Here is a 14575-nt window from a genome sequence, read left to right as displayed (position 1 = left end):
TTCCGTTCCTCCTAAAGACGGATCTCTCTTGCGACGCCAAGGCAGCTCTTTAAGTCTTCTAACATGACTCAGAGATGGCAACGGAGGGAAATCTCAAACTTTGAGTACCTTATGTTCCTCAACACGATTGCAGGTGTGTTTAGATGCCTATTCTTTTCTATATAAATTAGCAGTTTGCAATGTAAAACAATCAGTATACTGAAGGTCCATGTATCGTGTCCATGTACAAACAACATGCTCATACACAGAATTGTGTGTTTGTATTTTTTTTAGGGAGGACCTATAATGATCTGAACCAGTATCCCGTCTTCCCCTGGGTCCTCACGAACTACGACTCTGAGGACCTAGACCTCACATTGCCAGGGAATTTCAGGGATCTCTCAAAGGTATGCCACACCAGCTGAAAACCATTCTCCTGGTGGATCAGGAACTTATTGGACTATTGAACTATAATATGTTTTTTCTCTTGTCTTTATGTAGCATAAGTAATTCATCTAGAGATACTTAAGTCAGTTTTTTAAGTGCATCAAGGACTTGAATTTAAAAAAAAAAAAAAAACACCACATAGATCCATTTTATGCACTAAATGATAATGTTTACTGAACTTATCAGAATAATACTGTATTTACAGTGCATCCGGAAAGTATTCACAGCGCTTCACTTTTTCCACATTTTGTTATGTTACAGCCTTATTCCAAAATGGATTAAATTCATTATTTTCCTCAAAATTCTACAAACAATACCCCATAATGACAATGTGAAAGAAGTTTGTTTGAAATCTTTGCAAATTTAGTAAAAATAAAAAAACGAAAAAAAATCACATGTACATAAGTATTAACAGCCTTTGCCATGACACTCAAAATTGAGCTCAGGTGCATCCTGTTTCCACTGAACATCCTTGAGATGTTTCTACAATTTGATTGGAGTCCACCTGTGGTAAATTCAGTTGATTGGACATGATTTGGAAAGGCACACACCTGTCTATATAAGGTCCCACAGTTAACAGTGCATGTCAGAGCACAAACCAAGCCATGAAGTCCAAGGAATTGTCTGTAGACCTCCGAGACAGGATTGTATCGAGGCACAGATCTGGGGAGGGTACAGAAAAATTTCTGCAGCATTGAAGGTCTCAATAAGCACAGTGGCCTCCATCATCCATAAATGGAAGAAGTTTGGAAACACCAGGACTCTTCCTAGAGCTGGCCGCCCGGCCAAACTGAGCGATGGGGGGAGAAGGGCCTTAGTCAGGGAGGTGACCAAGAACCCGATGGTCACTCTGACAGAGCTCCAGCGTTTCTCTGTGGAGAGAGGAGAACCTTCTAGAAGAACAACCATATCTGCAGCACTCCACCAATCAGGCCTGTATGGTAGAGTGGCCAGATGGAAGCCACTCCTCAGTAAAAGGCACATGACAGCCCACCTGGAGTTTACCAAAAGGCACCTGAAGGACTCTCAGACCATGAGAAACAAAATTCTCTGGTCTGATGAAACAAAGATTGAACTCTTTGGCCTGAATGGCAAGCGTCATGTCTGGAGGAAACCAGGCACCTCTCATCACCTGGCCAATACCATCCCTACAGTGAAGCATGGTGGTGGCAGCATCATGCTGTGGGGATGTTTTTCAGCGGCAGGAACTGGGAGACTAGTCAGGATCGAGGGAAAGATGAATGCAGCAATGTACAGAGACATCCTTGATGAAAACCTGCTCCAGAGCACTCTGGACCTCAGACTGGGGCGAAGGTTCATCTTCCAACAGGACAATGACCCTAAGCACACAGCCAAGATAACAAAGGAGTGGCTACGGGACAACACTGTGAATGTCCTTGAGTGGCCCGGCCAGAGCCCAGACTTGAACCCGATTGAACATCTCTGGAGAGATCTGAAAATGGCTGTGCACCGACGCTCCCCTTCCAACCTGATGGAGCTTGAGAGGTCCTGCAAAGAAGAATGGGAGAAACTTCCCAAAAATAGGTGTGCCAAGCTTGTAGCATCATACTCAAAAAGACTTGAGACTGTAATTGGTGCCAAAGGTGCTTCAACAAAGTATTGAGCAAAGGCTGTGAATACTTATGTACATGTGATTTTGTTTTGTTTTTTTATTTTTAATACATTTGCAAAGATTTCAAACAAACTTCTTTCACGTTGTCATTAAGGGGTATTATTTGTAGAATTTTGAGGAAAATAATGAATTTAATCAATTTTGGAATAAGGCTGTAACATAACAAAATGTGGAAAAAGTGAAGCACTGTGAATACTTTCCAGATGCACTGTATATCACCATTTCACATATATTTTAAGCACATGATTATTAACAATTGATAAAAAAAACAAAACTGTTTTGATTGTTATAGCTTTTTTTAAATAGATGATTTTGTTATTTGGTTAATCTAATAACCAGCATTACTTTCTCTCTCTTCTGTTTGTTAATGCAGCCAATTGGAGCCCTGAATCCAAAGCGAGCTGTGTTCTATGCCGAGCGCTATGAGACATGGGAGGATGACGGAACTCCGCCCCACCATTACACATCACTCTATTCCACTGCAGCGTCCACTCTATTCTGGCTTGTCAGGATAGTAAGTCTTTGCTATAGTCTACTTATATTCAATTCATTCTCAGTTAAAAATCAACAAATCTGCATTCTGTTAAAAAGACATGACCTGAAATAAATTTTGATTTTAACATTTTCGAATTTTATTTGTAATGTGTGATTTTAGTGCCATCTACTAGACTTGAGTAAAAAAAAAAAAAAAAAAAGTATTGAAGTTTCGTTTGCTATAGCTTATTCTTAGAAATGTTCTTTAAAGAAGGGAAGATGAAATGGGCAGTCAGTTATATCCAGTGTTTTATGTCTTTTTCCCAATATAACAGGAACCCTTCACTACATTTTTCTTGAATTGTAATAACAACAAGTTTGACCATCCTGATCGAACATTTTCCAGTATTGCACGCTCTTGGCGAAGCTGCCAGAGGGACACATCTGACGTTAGGGTGAGCTTTCAACAACTTATGCATTGAGATCAAACAGTATTGATTTTTATCCAACATGTCTAAATCAATAAGTTTTTGTTTGTATAACAGGAGTTGATCCCTGAGTTCTACTACCTCCCTGAGATGTTTGTGAACAGCAGTGGATATGACTTGGGGGTGAGAGAGGACAGAACAGCAGTGTGTGATGTGGACCTACCAGTCTGGGCCAGAAAACCAGAGGACTTTGTTCGCATCAACAGGATGGTGAGTGATTTTGTTTGTATGTCTAAGCACCTTTGTTCAGGGCCACATTAGTGTGCAATTAAAACAGTTATTTGAATTGATAGCCCAATATGGCCAATTTTCTCAATGTGTCAAGAGTCAAAGTCAGACGAGGCCAGTTCATTGAATGGAGCACTCTGATTTGTGGAGAATAAAAGTCTGAATATGGCCAGTAATTTCTTTTTGAACCCCTGATTTTCCCCCTATTAACTTTGTCGTCCTCTGGCATGTCAGGCACTGGAGAGTGAATTTGTGTCCTGTCAGTTGCACCAGTGGATTGATCTCATCTTCGGCTACAAGCAGAGAGGACCAGAGGCCATTAGGGGACTCAATGTTTTCCATTACTTCTCCTACGAGGGCTCCGTGAACCTGGACACCATCACCGACCCCCAGCTCAGAGAGGTATGGAAGTGCTTAAAGGAATTTAAAAAGACTGAGAATAAGCTTAAGACAAGGGAGAGTTAATTTTGTCATTCTTTGTGGAATGCTCTTATTACTTAAACTGTGTAAGGGCCGAAACATACTCTACGCTAGAACATGAATCGCGTAAGGTCCGAAACATACTTTACGCAAATGCATGAATGCGAACGCTTCTAGATACACGTTATGTTTCGAAATGTGTCGGAATGCAATTCATAACGCATATATGTGGCATTCTCAGCATTGCCACAAGGGGCGCTAGAGTGGGCATTAGCATAAACTGTCGTCTTCTATGGTCGTTTTTCTCTTTCAGGCCAACAACTAGAATATCAACATCCCTACAAACTCTTTTGCAATATTCATCTGGTCAGTACATAGTATATGATGCATTGTTGGAATATCTTAAAGAATATATATAACAGAATTTAGCTTTCATCTCTCTTTATTTATTTAAAAACAATTTCCCTATCCTCGATGTTCCACACTGCAGTTCAGTTCGTGGCGGTAATGCACCTTTAGCTGGTTTGCCAACCGCCATAATAAAGAAGGCGGCGGCCTACAACTGTCATGATGGAGCAATAGTTTGAAAAGCAATCTTTCTGAACAAGTTGGTTTAAGTTAGTTAAACTGTCAACATTTTTATAGCTAGTTGCCTTTCAATAAGATTGTTACCACCACAATAAAGCGTAACAGTCAGTTCTGGAATTAAAAATCCAGTATATTTTTTCCATAGGAGAATTGATTTTTAATGATAACTTAAAATCCTTACTGCGAGCTCAGAGATTGTTAGTCGATGGTATATACTTCTGTTGAAGCCATTGGTCTGCGTTAAAAAATAATAATTTTAAGTCGCGTTTAAGAGTAGAATTTGTGCTAAATAACAACTACCTGTGAGCTGGTAAGAAAGATTCACCAATCCCTATTCATGGCCAAAAAAAGCACGGCAAAAGAGCTATGCAGTGAGTCGGTCTCCGTATGTCTCAAACTACGTATATACAGTATTTGTATATCTAAATATTTTGCAATAAACTTGAAATATATTGTTTCAATACTTATAATTAACAACTTTAAAACAATCGTTTTTTTTTTTAAAACAAAACCCTTTTTCTCCCAATTTGGAATGCCCAATTCCCAGTGTGCTCTTAAGTCTTCGTGGTGGCGTAGTGACTCGCCTCAATCCGGGTGACGGAGACCGTCAATGCACGCATCTTATCAAGTGGCTTATTTAGCGCGTTACCGTGGAGATATAGCGCATGTGGAGGCTTCACGCCATCCACCGCGGCATCCACGCACAACTCACCACGCACCCCACAGAGAGCGAACCACATTATAGCGATCACGAGGAGGTTACCCCGTGTGACTCTGCCCTCCCTAGCAACCGGGCCAATTTGGTTGCTTAGGAGACCCGGCTGGAGACACTCAGCATGCCCTGGGATTCGAATTCGTGAACTCCAGGGGTGGTAGCCAGCTTCTTTACCCCTGAGCTACCCAGGCCCCCTAAAATCAATAGTTTTAATTTTAATTTTTATTGTTTTTAATTCAGTTACATCATTCACAGTGCTTCATGGGATTGCAGTTCATTCCCTTGTTAAAGACTTTAAGAACACAGTCTTGTGCCTTTGTCTTTTTGTCTGATTCTCAAATACTTTTTTGCATCAAATCAGTTTAAAATGTTGTAATTTACCTCAGAGCTGGTATGTTTCATGTCTCAGAACTCTTTTATGAAGGACTGTATGAAATCCCTATGGGGAAAAAAAAAGCGAATGGGAAAAATAAGTGGGCAGACACTGTTGTACTTTAGAATGCAAGAACGCACAGAAGTGTTGACATCTACATTTGCATTATTGCGTAGAGTATGTTTACAGCCTAAGATTCACTACATGATTTACCCAAGTATTTGGATCAACATTGTTTGTTGTTTCTGGTCCTGGAACAGCATTGTATCCGTAGTAACAGCTTGCTTTGTCTCATTGTCTCTCTCTTTATCCCTGTAGTCAATGGAGGCTCAGATTCAGTCATTTGGACAGGCCCCATCACAGCTTCTCATAGAGCCTCACCCTCCACGCAGCTCCGCCATGCACCTGGTGAGGCAAATCTCTTCTTGCCATTCAACATTTTTATTATACCTCACTTTCAAGACCTTATTGGACACCGCTTTTATTAAGAAGTTTATAACATCTAATTTATTTATATCTATATTAGATCTCTTTTATATTGATATAGTGTTATTAGATTTATTATGTACTTTATCTTGATATGTCTGTATTGCATCTCTTTTACAATACGTAGATTAATATAACAGTGTCCTAGTTGCGACACGTGAATGTGAACAGTGAACTAGTTGCAACATGACAACTTTCAAGCGTCAAGTAATTTCACTGTCCTCACTGAAAGTTAAAGCCACATAATCACAGCCAATCAGACATTTTTTCATGTTTAATATAAAACTATGAGAAGCAGGATGTTGGACCAGTGAGATTTTACTGTGGATGGGGCTACCTAGTGTGACATGACACAAAACACTTTTTAATAAGGCTGTATTTAGTTAATATGAACTAGCAATGAACAGCACTTATACAGCATTTAGGATAGGATGTTACACACATCAGCCAAACCCCTGCCCTCCTCCCGACAGTCCAAACCAACCTAAACTTGAACCTAAACCTCATCCCTGATTCCTAACCTGTTCTGTTCACCTTGTTTGCTCCATTGTAATTTACCTTTCTAATTCCCTTTTTCCCTTCCTTTCTCCTTTTCTCTCTACTTGCCTCAATGTCCTTTGTCTTATTCCTCCCTTCCTCTTCGTCCTTTTCTCTTTCTCTTTCTGCTCATCAGTGTTTCCTTCCGCAGAGTCCTCTGATGTTTAAGGATCAGATGCAGCAAGATGTGATCATGGTGCTAAAATTCCCCTCCAACTCTCCCGTCACGCATGTGGCAGCCAACACGCTCCCTCACCTTAGCATTCCTGCTGCAGTCACCGTCACGTGCAGCCGACTGTTCGCCGTCAACCGCTGGCACAACACTGTCGGTGAGAAACAGCACATTTGTTGTATGATACAGTAAATTGAACAAAGGCAACCTGCAATTTTCTCAGACATAACATTTTATAAAAATTTGAGGTCTCCTAAGGACCTTTATTATTGTTTGGTTTGAGTTTATTTACAATTACTTGTATGTTTTGTCTAGGTCTCAGAGGTGCTCCGGGATATTCATTAGAACAGGCTCATCATCTCCCTATTGAGATGGACTCTCTGATTGGTGAGTTCATGAGATCATGTGAGCATCAGATCATATGATTAAGGTACTTAAAGATCCCATGAATCAAAAGAGATTTATTGGCTTTTAGTCTATGTCTGTTAGCTTTGAGGCCATCCAACTGACAAAATTAACTTGATATATTTGCTATATATACAGTGCATTCAGAAAGTATTCAGACCCCTTCATTATTTTCATATTTTGTTACATTGCAGCCTTATGCTAAAATGCTTTAAATCAGGGCTCCAGACTGCGATTAAATGGTCGCAAATATGACCAAAAATAATGGATTGTGACAATAATTTAAAATCTAGTCACCATTGGCAACAGTCGGGTTGTGTGCAATCATATGCTGTTTTGTCAGATGTCATCATGTGAGTTATTGAATGCATCTTTAGAGCGCGCACCACCAATGTGTCTCGAGCCGCTTTTCACCAGTTCTGTTGTGATGACCTCGCTGCACCACACGCAACAACAAACCTAGCATGAGAGAGTCGTCGTCGTCTTTCTTTTTTAATGGCGGTTCGCATGCTAAAGTAGTGCTTTACTGCCATCTACTGTAAGCATTGGATCAGAGACTACCCCTCTTTGAACCCCCCTTCCCCTGGACCTATCAGGGCTCACAGTCCAGAAAGCACGAGAGAGTCATGACCAAATGACTCTTTTTCATGAATCACCCGAAGGTGTGAAGTGAACTCAGGAGCTCAGGATAGCAGTTTGAATCAGAGTCACTTTCTCAGCAAATCATCCGTCAGTGTGTTCACAACTGGGAGCACAGACAATTCAAAATATTAGTCCCATGTGTATTTCGGGCTTCTTTATAATTAAAAGTCCCGCACTACTTTATATATATATATATATATATATAAGATGCAGCTTTTGACACTTGAGGGACTCATACACAAATATTACACAAGGTGCAAGCATTCATTGATGCTCAGGAAGGAAACGCAGTACTATATGCATACTATACTTTATGTAAATATCTGCTTATGTAGATTCTGAAGGGCAGTACTAAATACTAAAATGTTTTACCTCTTATATTTGTATAAATTATGAAAGGGGTGTGAACATTAATGAGACAAAAGGGGATCTTCTCAACTATATGTACTGTTTATTAAACCTCTGATTAATGGGTTATCAGCTGTCTTTTCTTCTGCTTTCTATCTTGTTTCTGAACAACAATCTAAATCGAGCAATTATGTGATTTGGTGACTAAAAACAGCCATTTGGCTCCTTAATGTTTAAGTTAAGGAGCCAATGGCTCCTAAGTCATTTTTTAGTCTGGAGCCCTGCTTTAAATTATTTTTTTTTCTCACATGAGTCTACACTCCATACCCCATAATGACAAAGCAAAAACCAGATTTTTATAACTGCAAATTTATTAAAAAGAAAAAAATGAAATATCACCTTGACATAAGTATTCAGACCCTTTGCTATGACACTTGAAATTTAGCTCAGGTGCATCCCATTTCTCTGGATCATCTTTGAGATGTTTCTACACTTTGATTGGAATACACCTGTGGCAAATACAATTGATTGGACATGATTTGGAAAGGCACACACCTGTCTATATAAGGTCTCACAGTTGAAAATGCATATCAGAGCAAAAACCAAGCCATGAGGTCAAAGGAACAGGATTGTGTCGAGGCACAGATCTGGGGAAGGCTACAAAAAAGTTCGGCTGCATTGAAGGTTCCCAAGAGCACAGTGGCCTCCATAATTCTTAAATGAAAGAAATTTGGAATAACCAAGAGCCTTCCTAGAGCTGGCGCCCAGCCAAAATGAGCAATCTGGGGAGAAGGGCCTTGGTAAGAGGTGACCAAGAACCCGATGGTCACTCTGGTTGAGTTCCAGAGATCATGTGTGGAGATAGGAGAATCTTGCAGAAGGACAACCATCACTGCAACACTCCACCAATATGGGCTTTATAGCAGAGTGGCCAGACGGAAGCCTCTCCTCAGTGCAAGACACATGAAAGCCTGCTTGGAATTTGCAAAAAGCACCTAAAAGACTCTCAGACTGTGAGAAACAAGATTCTCTTGTCTGATGAAATGAAGATTGAACTGTTTGGCCTCAATTCCAAGCGTCATGTCTGGAGGAAACCAGGCACTGCTCATCAACTGTGCAGTACCATCCCAACGGTGAAGCATGGTGGTGGTGCATCATGCTGTGGGGGTGTTTTTCAGCGGCAGGGACTGGGGGACTGGTCAGGGTTGAAGGAAAGCTGAAGGCAGCAAAATACAGAGATATCCTAAATGAAAACCTGGTCCAGAGCTCTCAGGACTTCAGACTTGGCTGAAGGTTCACCTTCCAACAGGACAATGACCCTAAGCACACAGCCAGGACAACGCAAGAGTGGCTTAGGGACAACTCTGTGAATGTCTTTTAGTGGCCCAGCCAGAGCCTGGACTTAAACCCAGTCGAACACATCTGGAGAGACCTGAAAATGGCTGTCCACCGATGGTCCCCGTCCAACCTGACAGAGCTTGGGAGGATCTGCAGAGAAGAATGGCAGAAAATCCCCAAATCCTGGTGTGTAAAGGTTGTCGCATAATACCCAAAAACTTGAGGCTGGAGTCACTGCCAAAGGTGCTTCAACTAAGTACTGAGTTAAGGGTCTGAATACTTATATCAATGTTATATTTCAGTTTTTTCTTTTTAATAAAATTGCAGTTATCAAAAATCAGTTTTTTTGCTTTGTCATTATGGGGTATGGAGTGTAGATTGATGTGAAAAAAAATAATTTAAAGTATTTTAGCATAAGGCTGAAACATAACAAAATGTGAAAAAAATGAAGGGGTCTGAGTAGTTTCTAAATGTACTGTGTGTGTGTGTGTGTGTGTGTGTGTGTGTGTGTGTGTGTATATATATATATATATATATATATATATATATATATATATATATATATATAGCAGGGAGCAAATCATGATTCATGGCTGTGACAAACTAAAGGCCACTGGCTATTTTTTTATTAAGGGAAAAAAAAATCATTATGTCCCACCCCAACTTCCTGCTTCACTAGGAAATACATCAAAACAGGAAAGATTCATTTCATAAGGCCTCTGATATTCAACTTGTTACTCCTAAAATTACTTCTGTAATCAGTCTTAAAGGAATAGTTCACCCAAAAATGAAAATTTGTATATCATTTACTCACCCTCATGCAATCCCAGATGTGTATGACTTCATTTCTTCTGTAGAACACGAATGAAGATTTTTAGAACTTCTCAGGTCTGATCGTCCATGCAATGTAAGTGAATTATGACCAAAACTTTGAATCTCCAAAAAGCACACAAAGGCAGCATTCCAGTGGTTTAATCTATGTCTTCAGAAGCGATTCAATCGGTTTTGGGTGAGAACAGACCAAAATATAACAAATTAATCACTATAAATCTTGACATCAGCAGTCTCCTTTGTGATCATTATTTCAAGCTTGATTCCACTTCCTAGCGCTCTGCGCATACGTCAGTCACTAGGAATTGTAATCAAGCTTGAAATCATGACCGTGCCTAGAGATTGCAAAGGCAAGATGTACAGTGAAAAAATGAGTTACATTTTGGTCTGTTCCAAACTGATTGGATTGCTTCAGAAGACATGGATTAAACCACTGGAGTCTTATTGGATTACCTTTATGCGGCCTTTATGTGCTTTTTGAAGCTTCAACATTTTGGTCACCATTCACTTGCATTGTAAGGTACTACAGAGATTAGATATTCTTCTAAAAATCTTTGAGTTCTGCAGAAGAAAGAAAGCCATACACATCTGGGATGTCATGAGGGTGAGTAAATTATGAAAGAATTTTCATTTTTGGGTGAACTATCCCTTTAAGTTTATCTTGAATCTCTTTGGAATCTTCACACCTGTACTGACAGTCTGACTTTCTTTTCCAGCAAATAACTCTGGCATTAGTAAAAGGCAGATCACAGATTTGGTGGATCAAAGCATTCAGATCAACACGCACTGTTTTGTGGTGACAGCAGACAACCGCTACATCCTGGCATGTGGTTTCTGGGACAAGAGTTTTCGTGTTTACTCCACTGAGACAGGTACATGTCTTTTGTGTGGGTTCAAAATGATTTTACATTCATTTTATGTTGAATAATACATAAGAGCCTTTCACTGTCTAATACAAAAATGGATTTTAAGAATTTGTCTGTTTAATAGTCAATGTGATGTCTGTTTCTGTGCATTAAGGTAAACTTACTCAGATTGTGTTTGGTCACTGGGATGTGGTGACTTGTCTTGCGCGATCCGAGTCCTACATCGGGGGGGATTGCTACATTGTCTCCGGCTCACGAGACGCCACTCTTCTGCTGTGGTACTGGAGCGGACGACACCACATCATCGGAGACAATCCCAACAACAGTGAGTACACAAATGCGAATGAGTTACTTCCTTTAACTGCTGAACATTGCTTTAATTGACAAAATTCCAGACATTTATCTTGCAGAACATAATGTTCTGTGCATATACAGGTGCATCTCAATAAATTAGAATGTCATGCAAAAGTTCATTTATTTCAGTAATTCAACTCAAATTGTGAAACTCGTGTATTAAATAAATTCAATGCACACAGACTGAAGTAGTTTAAGTCTTTGGTTCTTTTAATTGTGATGATTTTGGCTCACATTTAACAAAAACCCACCAATTCACTATCTCAAAAAATTAGAATACATCATAAGACCAATAAAAAAAAACATTTTTAGTGAATTGTTGGCCTTCTGGAAAGTATGTTCATTTACTGTATATGTACTCAATACTTGGTAGGGGCTCCTTTTGCTTTAATTACTGCCTCAATTTGGCGTGGCATGGAGGTGATCAGTTTGTGGCACTGCTGAGGTGGTATGGAAGCCCAGGTTTCTTTGACAGTGGCCTTCAGCTCATCTGCTTTTTTTGGTATCTTGATTCTCATTTTCCTCTTGACAATACCCCATAGATTCTCTATGGGGTTCAGGTCTGGTGAGTTTGCTGGCCAGTCAAGCACACCAACACCATGGTCATTTAACCAACTTTTGGTGCTTTTGGCAGTGTGGGCAGGTGCTAAATCCTGCTGGAAAATGAAATCAGCATCTTTAAAAAGCTGGTCAGCAGAAGGAAGCATGAAGTGCTCCAAACATTTCTTGGTAAACGGGTGCAGTGACTTTGGTTTTCAAAAAACACAATGGACCAACACCAGCAGATGACATTGCACCCCAAATCATCACAGACTGTGGAAACTTAACACTGAACTTCAAGCAACTTGGGCTATGAGCTTCTCCACCCTTCCTCCAGACTCTAGGACCTTGGTTTCCAAATGAAATACAAAACTTGCTCTCATCTGAAAAGAGGACTTTGGACCACTGGGCAACAGTCCAGTTCTTCTTCTCCTTAGACCAGGTAAGCCACTCCTGAACCACAGACAACGTCAGAGGCGTCTCTGACGTTGTCTGTGGTTCAGGAGTGGCTTAACAAGAGGAATACGACAACTGTAGCCAAATTCCTTGACACGTCTGTGTGTGGTGGCTCTTGATGCCTTGACCCCAGCCTCAGTCCATTCCTTGTGAAGTTCACCCAAATTCTTGAATCGATTTTGCTTGACAATCCTCATAAGGCTGCGGTTCTCTCGGTTGGTTGTGCATCTTTTTCTTCCACACTTTTTCCTTCCACTCAACTTTCTGTTAACATGCTTGGATACAGCACTCTGTGAACAGCCAGCTTCTTTGGCAATGAATGTTTGTGGCTTACCCTCCTTGTGAAGGGTGTCAATGATTGTCTTCTGGACAACTGTCAGATCAGCAGTCTTCCCCATGATTGTGTAGCCTAGTGAACCAAACTGAGAGACCATTTTGAAGGCTCAGGAAATCTTTGCAGGTGTTTTGAGTTGATTAGCTGATTGGCATGTCACCATATTCTAATTTTTTGAGATAGTGAATTGGTGGGTTTTTGTTAAATGTGAGCCAAAATCATCACAATTAAAAGAACCAAAGACTTAAACTACTTCAGTCTGTGTGCATTGAATTTATTTAATACATGAGTTTCACAATTTGAGTTGAATTACTGAAATAAATGAACTTTTCCATGACATTCTAATTTATTGAGATGCACCTGTATATATATATATAAAATATATGTTAATTCCGTTGTCCCTCAAGTTATGTTGTTACTGTTAAATTATTACTATGATTTTTGTGAAAATATGGTGTATCAGAACCTATAATTCTTTTGTTGTAGGTGATTATCCAGCACCTAGAGCGGTTCTGACAGGCCATGACCATGAAGTGGTGTGTGTGTCAGTGTGTGCCGAACTGGGACTTGTCATCAGTGGGGCCAAAGGTCAGCCTGAGAGGACATGCTTTTCCATTCTGTTACAGATCTGAAATTTTCTTTTCTTATTTAGTAATGTAATGGTTTTGATGAGAGATCCTAAACCCTAGATCCCTGGTATTCGATCAGAATTCAAATATAAATGTAAATATATAAATTTAAATGTACACAAAGAACAAAGCAAAAATTTCACTGCTTATTTTAATATGCCAGTATCATTGTTGTGTAATTTGATTAGTATGAAATATACTGTAAAGTATAAAACATTACATAAAGGGATAGTTCACCCAAAAATGGAAATTCTCTCATCATTACTCAACCTCATGCCATCCCAGATGTGTTTGACTTGCTTTCTTCTGCAGATCACAAATTATGATTTTTAGAAGAATATTTCAGCTCTGTAGGACCATACAATTCAAGTGAATGGGTGCAAAAATGTTAATGCTCCAGAAAGCACATAAAGGCATCATAAAAGTAATCCATATTACTCAAGTGTTTTAATCCATATCTTCAGAAGTGATATGATAGGTGTGGTGAGAATTAATATTTAAGTCCTTTTTTGGAAGAAATTGTTCTCCCTGCCCAGTAGGGGGCGATATGCATAAAGAATGTGAATCACCAAAAACACAAGAAGAAGAGTTTGAAAGTGTAAGTGGAGATTGACTGAGCATGGAGGAGAATGTATAGTAAAAAAAAGGACTTAAATATATATCTGTTTCTCACCCACACCTATCATATCGCTTCAGAAGACATGGATTAAACTACTGGGGTTTTATGGATTACTTTTATGCTGATTCTTGTGATTTTTGGAGCTTCAAAATTTTGGCACCCATTCACTTGCAATGTATGGACCAAAACAGCTGAGAAATTCTACTAAAAAATCTTCATTTGAGTTCAGCAGATGAAAAAGTCATACACATCTGGGATGGCCTAATGGTGAGTAAATGATGAGAGAATTTTCATTTTTGGGTGAACTATTCCTTTAAATTGTCGTAATCATATTACAGTTAATGGTTTTCAATTAATTACTTTTAAGTACATTTCTTGGGTTATACATATTTAAAAAAATATTTGTATTTATGCAGAAGATGTTTAAAACATGAATTATGTTAATATTTAAGTATTTTTGCATTTCTGTGATAGCTGAAGGGGCGTGCACCCAATAGTGAGTAATTGTAAGGGAAAAACATGTGGTGCTGTGTGTATGACTTGTGTACGTCAATGTACGAGGAGGAATTAAAGACATTATTTTGAATTCATTGAGCGAAAGAACACAAAGTTTCCTATAAAGGTGTTTTGGAAAGTAACTTAAAAGTAAAGTAATTAGAAATGTGATTACTTT

At 39.4% G+C, this 14575-nt stretch overlaps 2 protein-coding genes across 21 annotated transcripts in view; one reads left to right on the top strand and one right to left on the bottom strand.

The window, feature by feature from the left end:
- The window catches only part of LOC127432392 (spartin-like), a 471452-nt gene that overhangs the window by 373102 nt on the left and 83775 nt on the right, over positions 1-14575 (bottom strand). The window lies entirely within an intron of this gene.
- Positions 1-14575, top strand: part of LOC127432386 (neurobeachin-like) — a 169098-nt gene that overhangs the window by 150642 nt on the left and 3881 nt on the right. For 16 of the 20 annotated variants that reach the window (XM_051683394.1, XM_051683398.1, XM_051683401.1 and 13 more), the window contains 12 exons: positions 18-133; positions 274-386; positions 2433-2573; positions 2869-2988; positions 3079-3231; positions 3484-3651; positions 5664-5753; positions 6505-6697; positions 6856-6927; positions 10821-10976; positions 11125-11295; positions 13141-13242. In XM_051683394.1, the coding sequence (XP_051539354.1) occupies positions 18-133; positions 274-386; positions 2433-2573; positions 2869-2988; positions 3079-3231; positions 3484-3651; positions 5664-5753; positions 6505-6697; positions 6856-6927; positions 10821-10976; positions 11125-11295; positions 13141-13242 (1595 nt within the window). The remainder of the gene's footprint in view (positions 1-17; positions 134-273; positions 387-2432; positions 2574-2868; positions 2989-3078; positions 3232-3483; positions 3652-5663; positions 5754-6504; positions 6698-6855; positions 6928-10820; positions 10977-11124; positions 11296-13140; positions 13243-14575) is intronic. The other 4 variants (XM_051683402.1, XM_051683393.1, XM_051683392.1 and 1 more) reach the window with 1 other exon arrangement.

The sequence above is a fragment of the Myxocyprinus asiaticus genome, chromosome 42, assembly GCF_019703515.2.
Source record: "Myxocyprinus asiaticus isolate MX2 ecotype Aquarium Trade chromosome 42, UBuf_Myxa_2, whole genome shotgun sequence".
NCBI classification, from domain to species: Eukaryota; Metazoa; Chordata; class Actinopteri; order Cypriniformes; family Catostomidae; genus Myxocyprinus; species Myxocyprinus asiaticus.
Note: the sequence above shows the minus strand (reverse complement) of the source record. Positions and strands in the feature narration are given on the sequence as shown.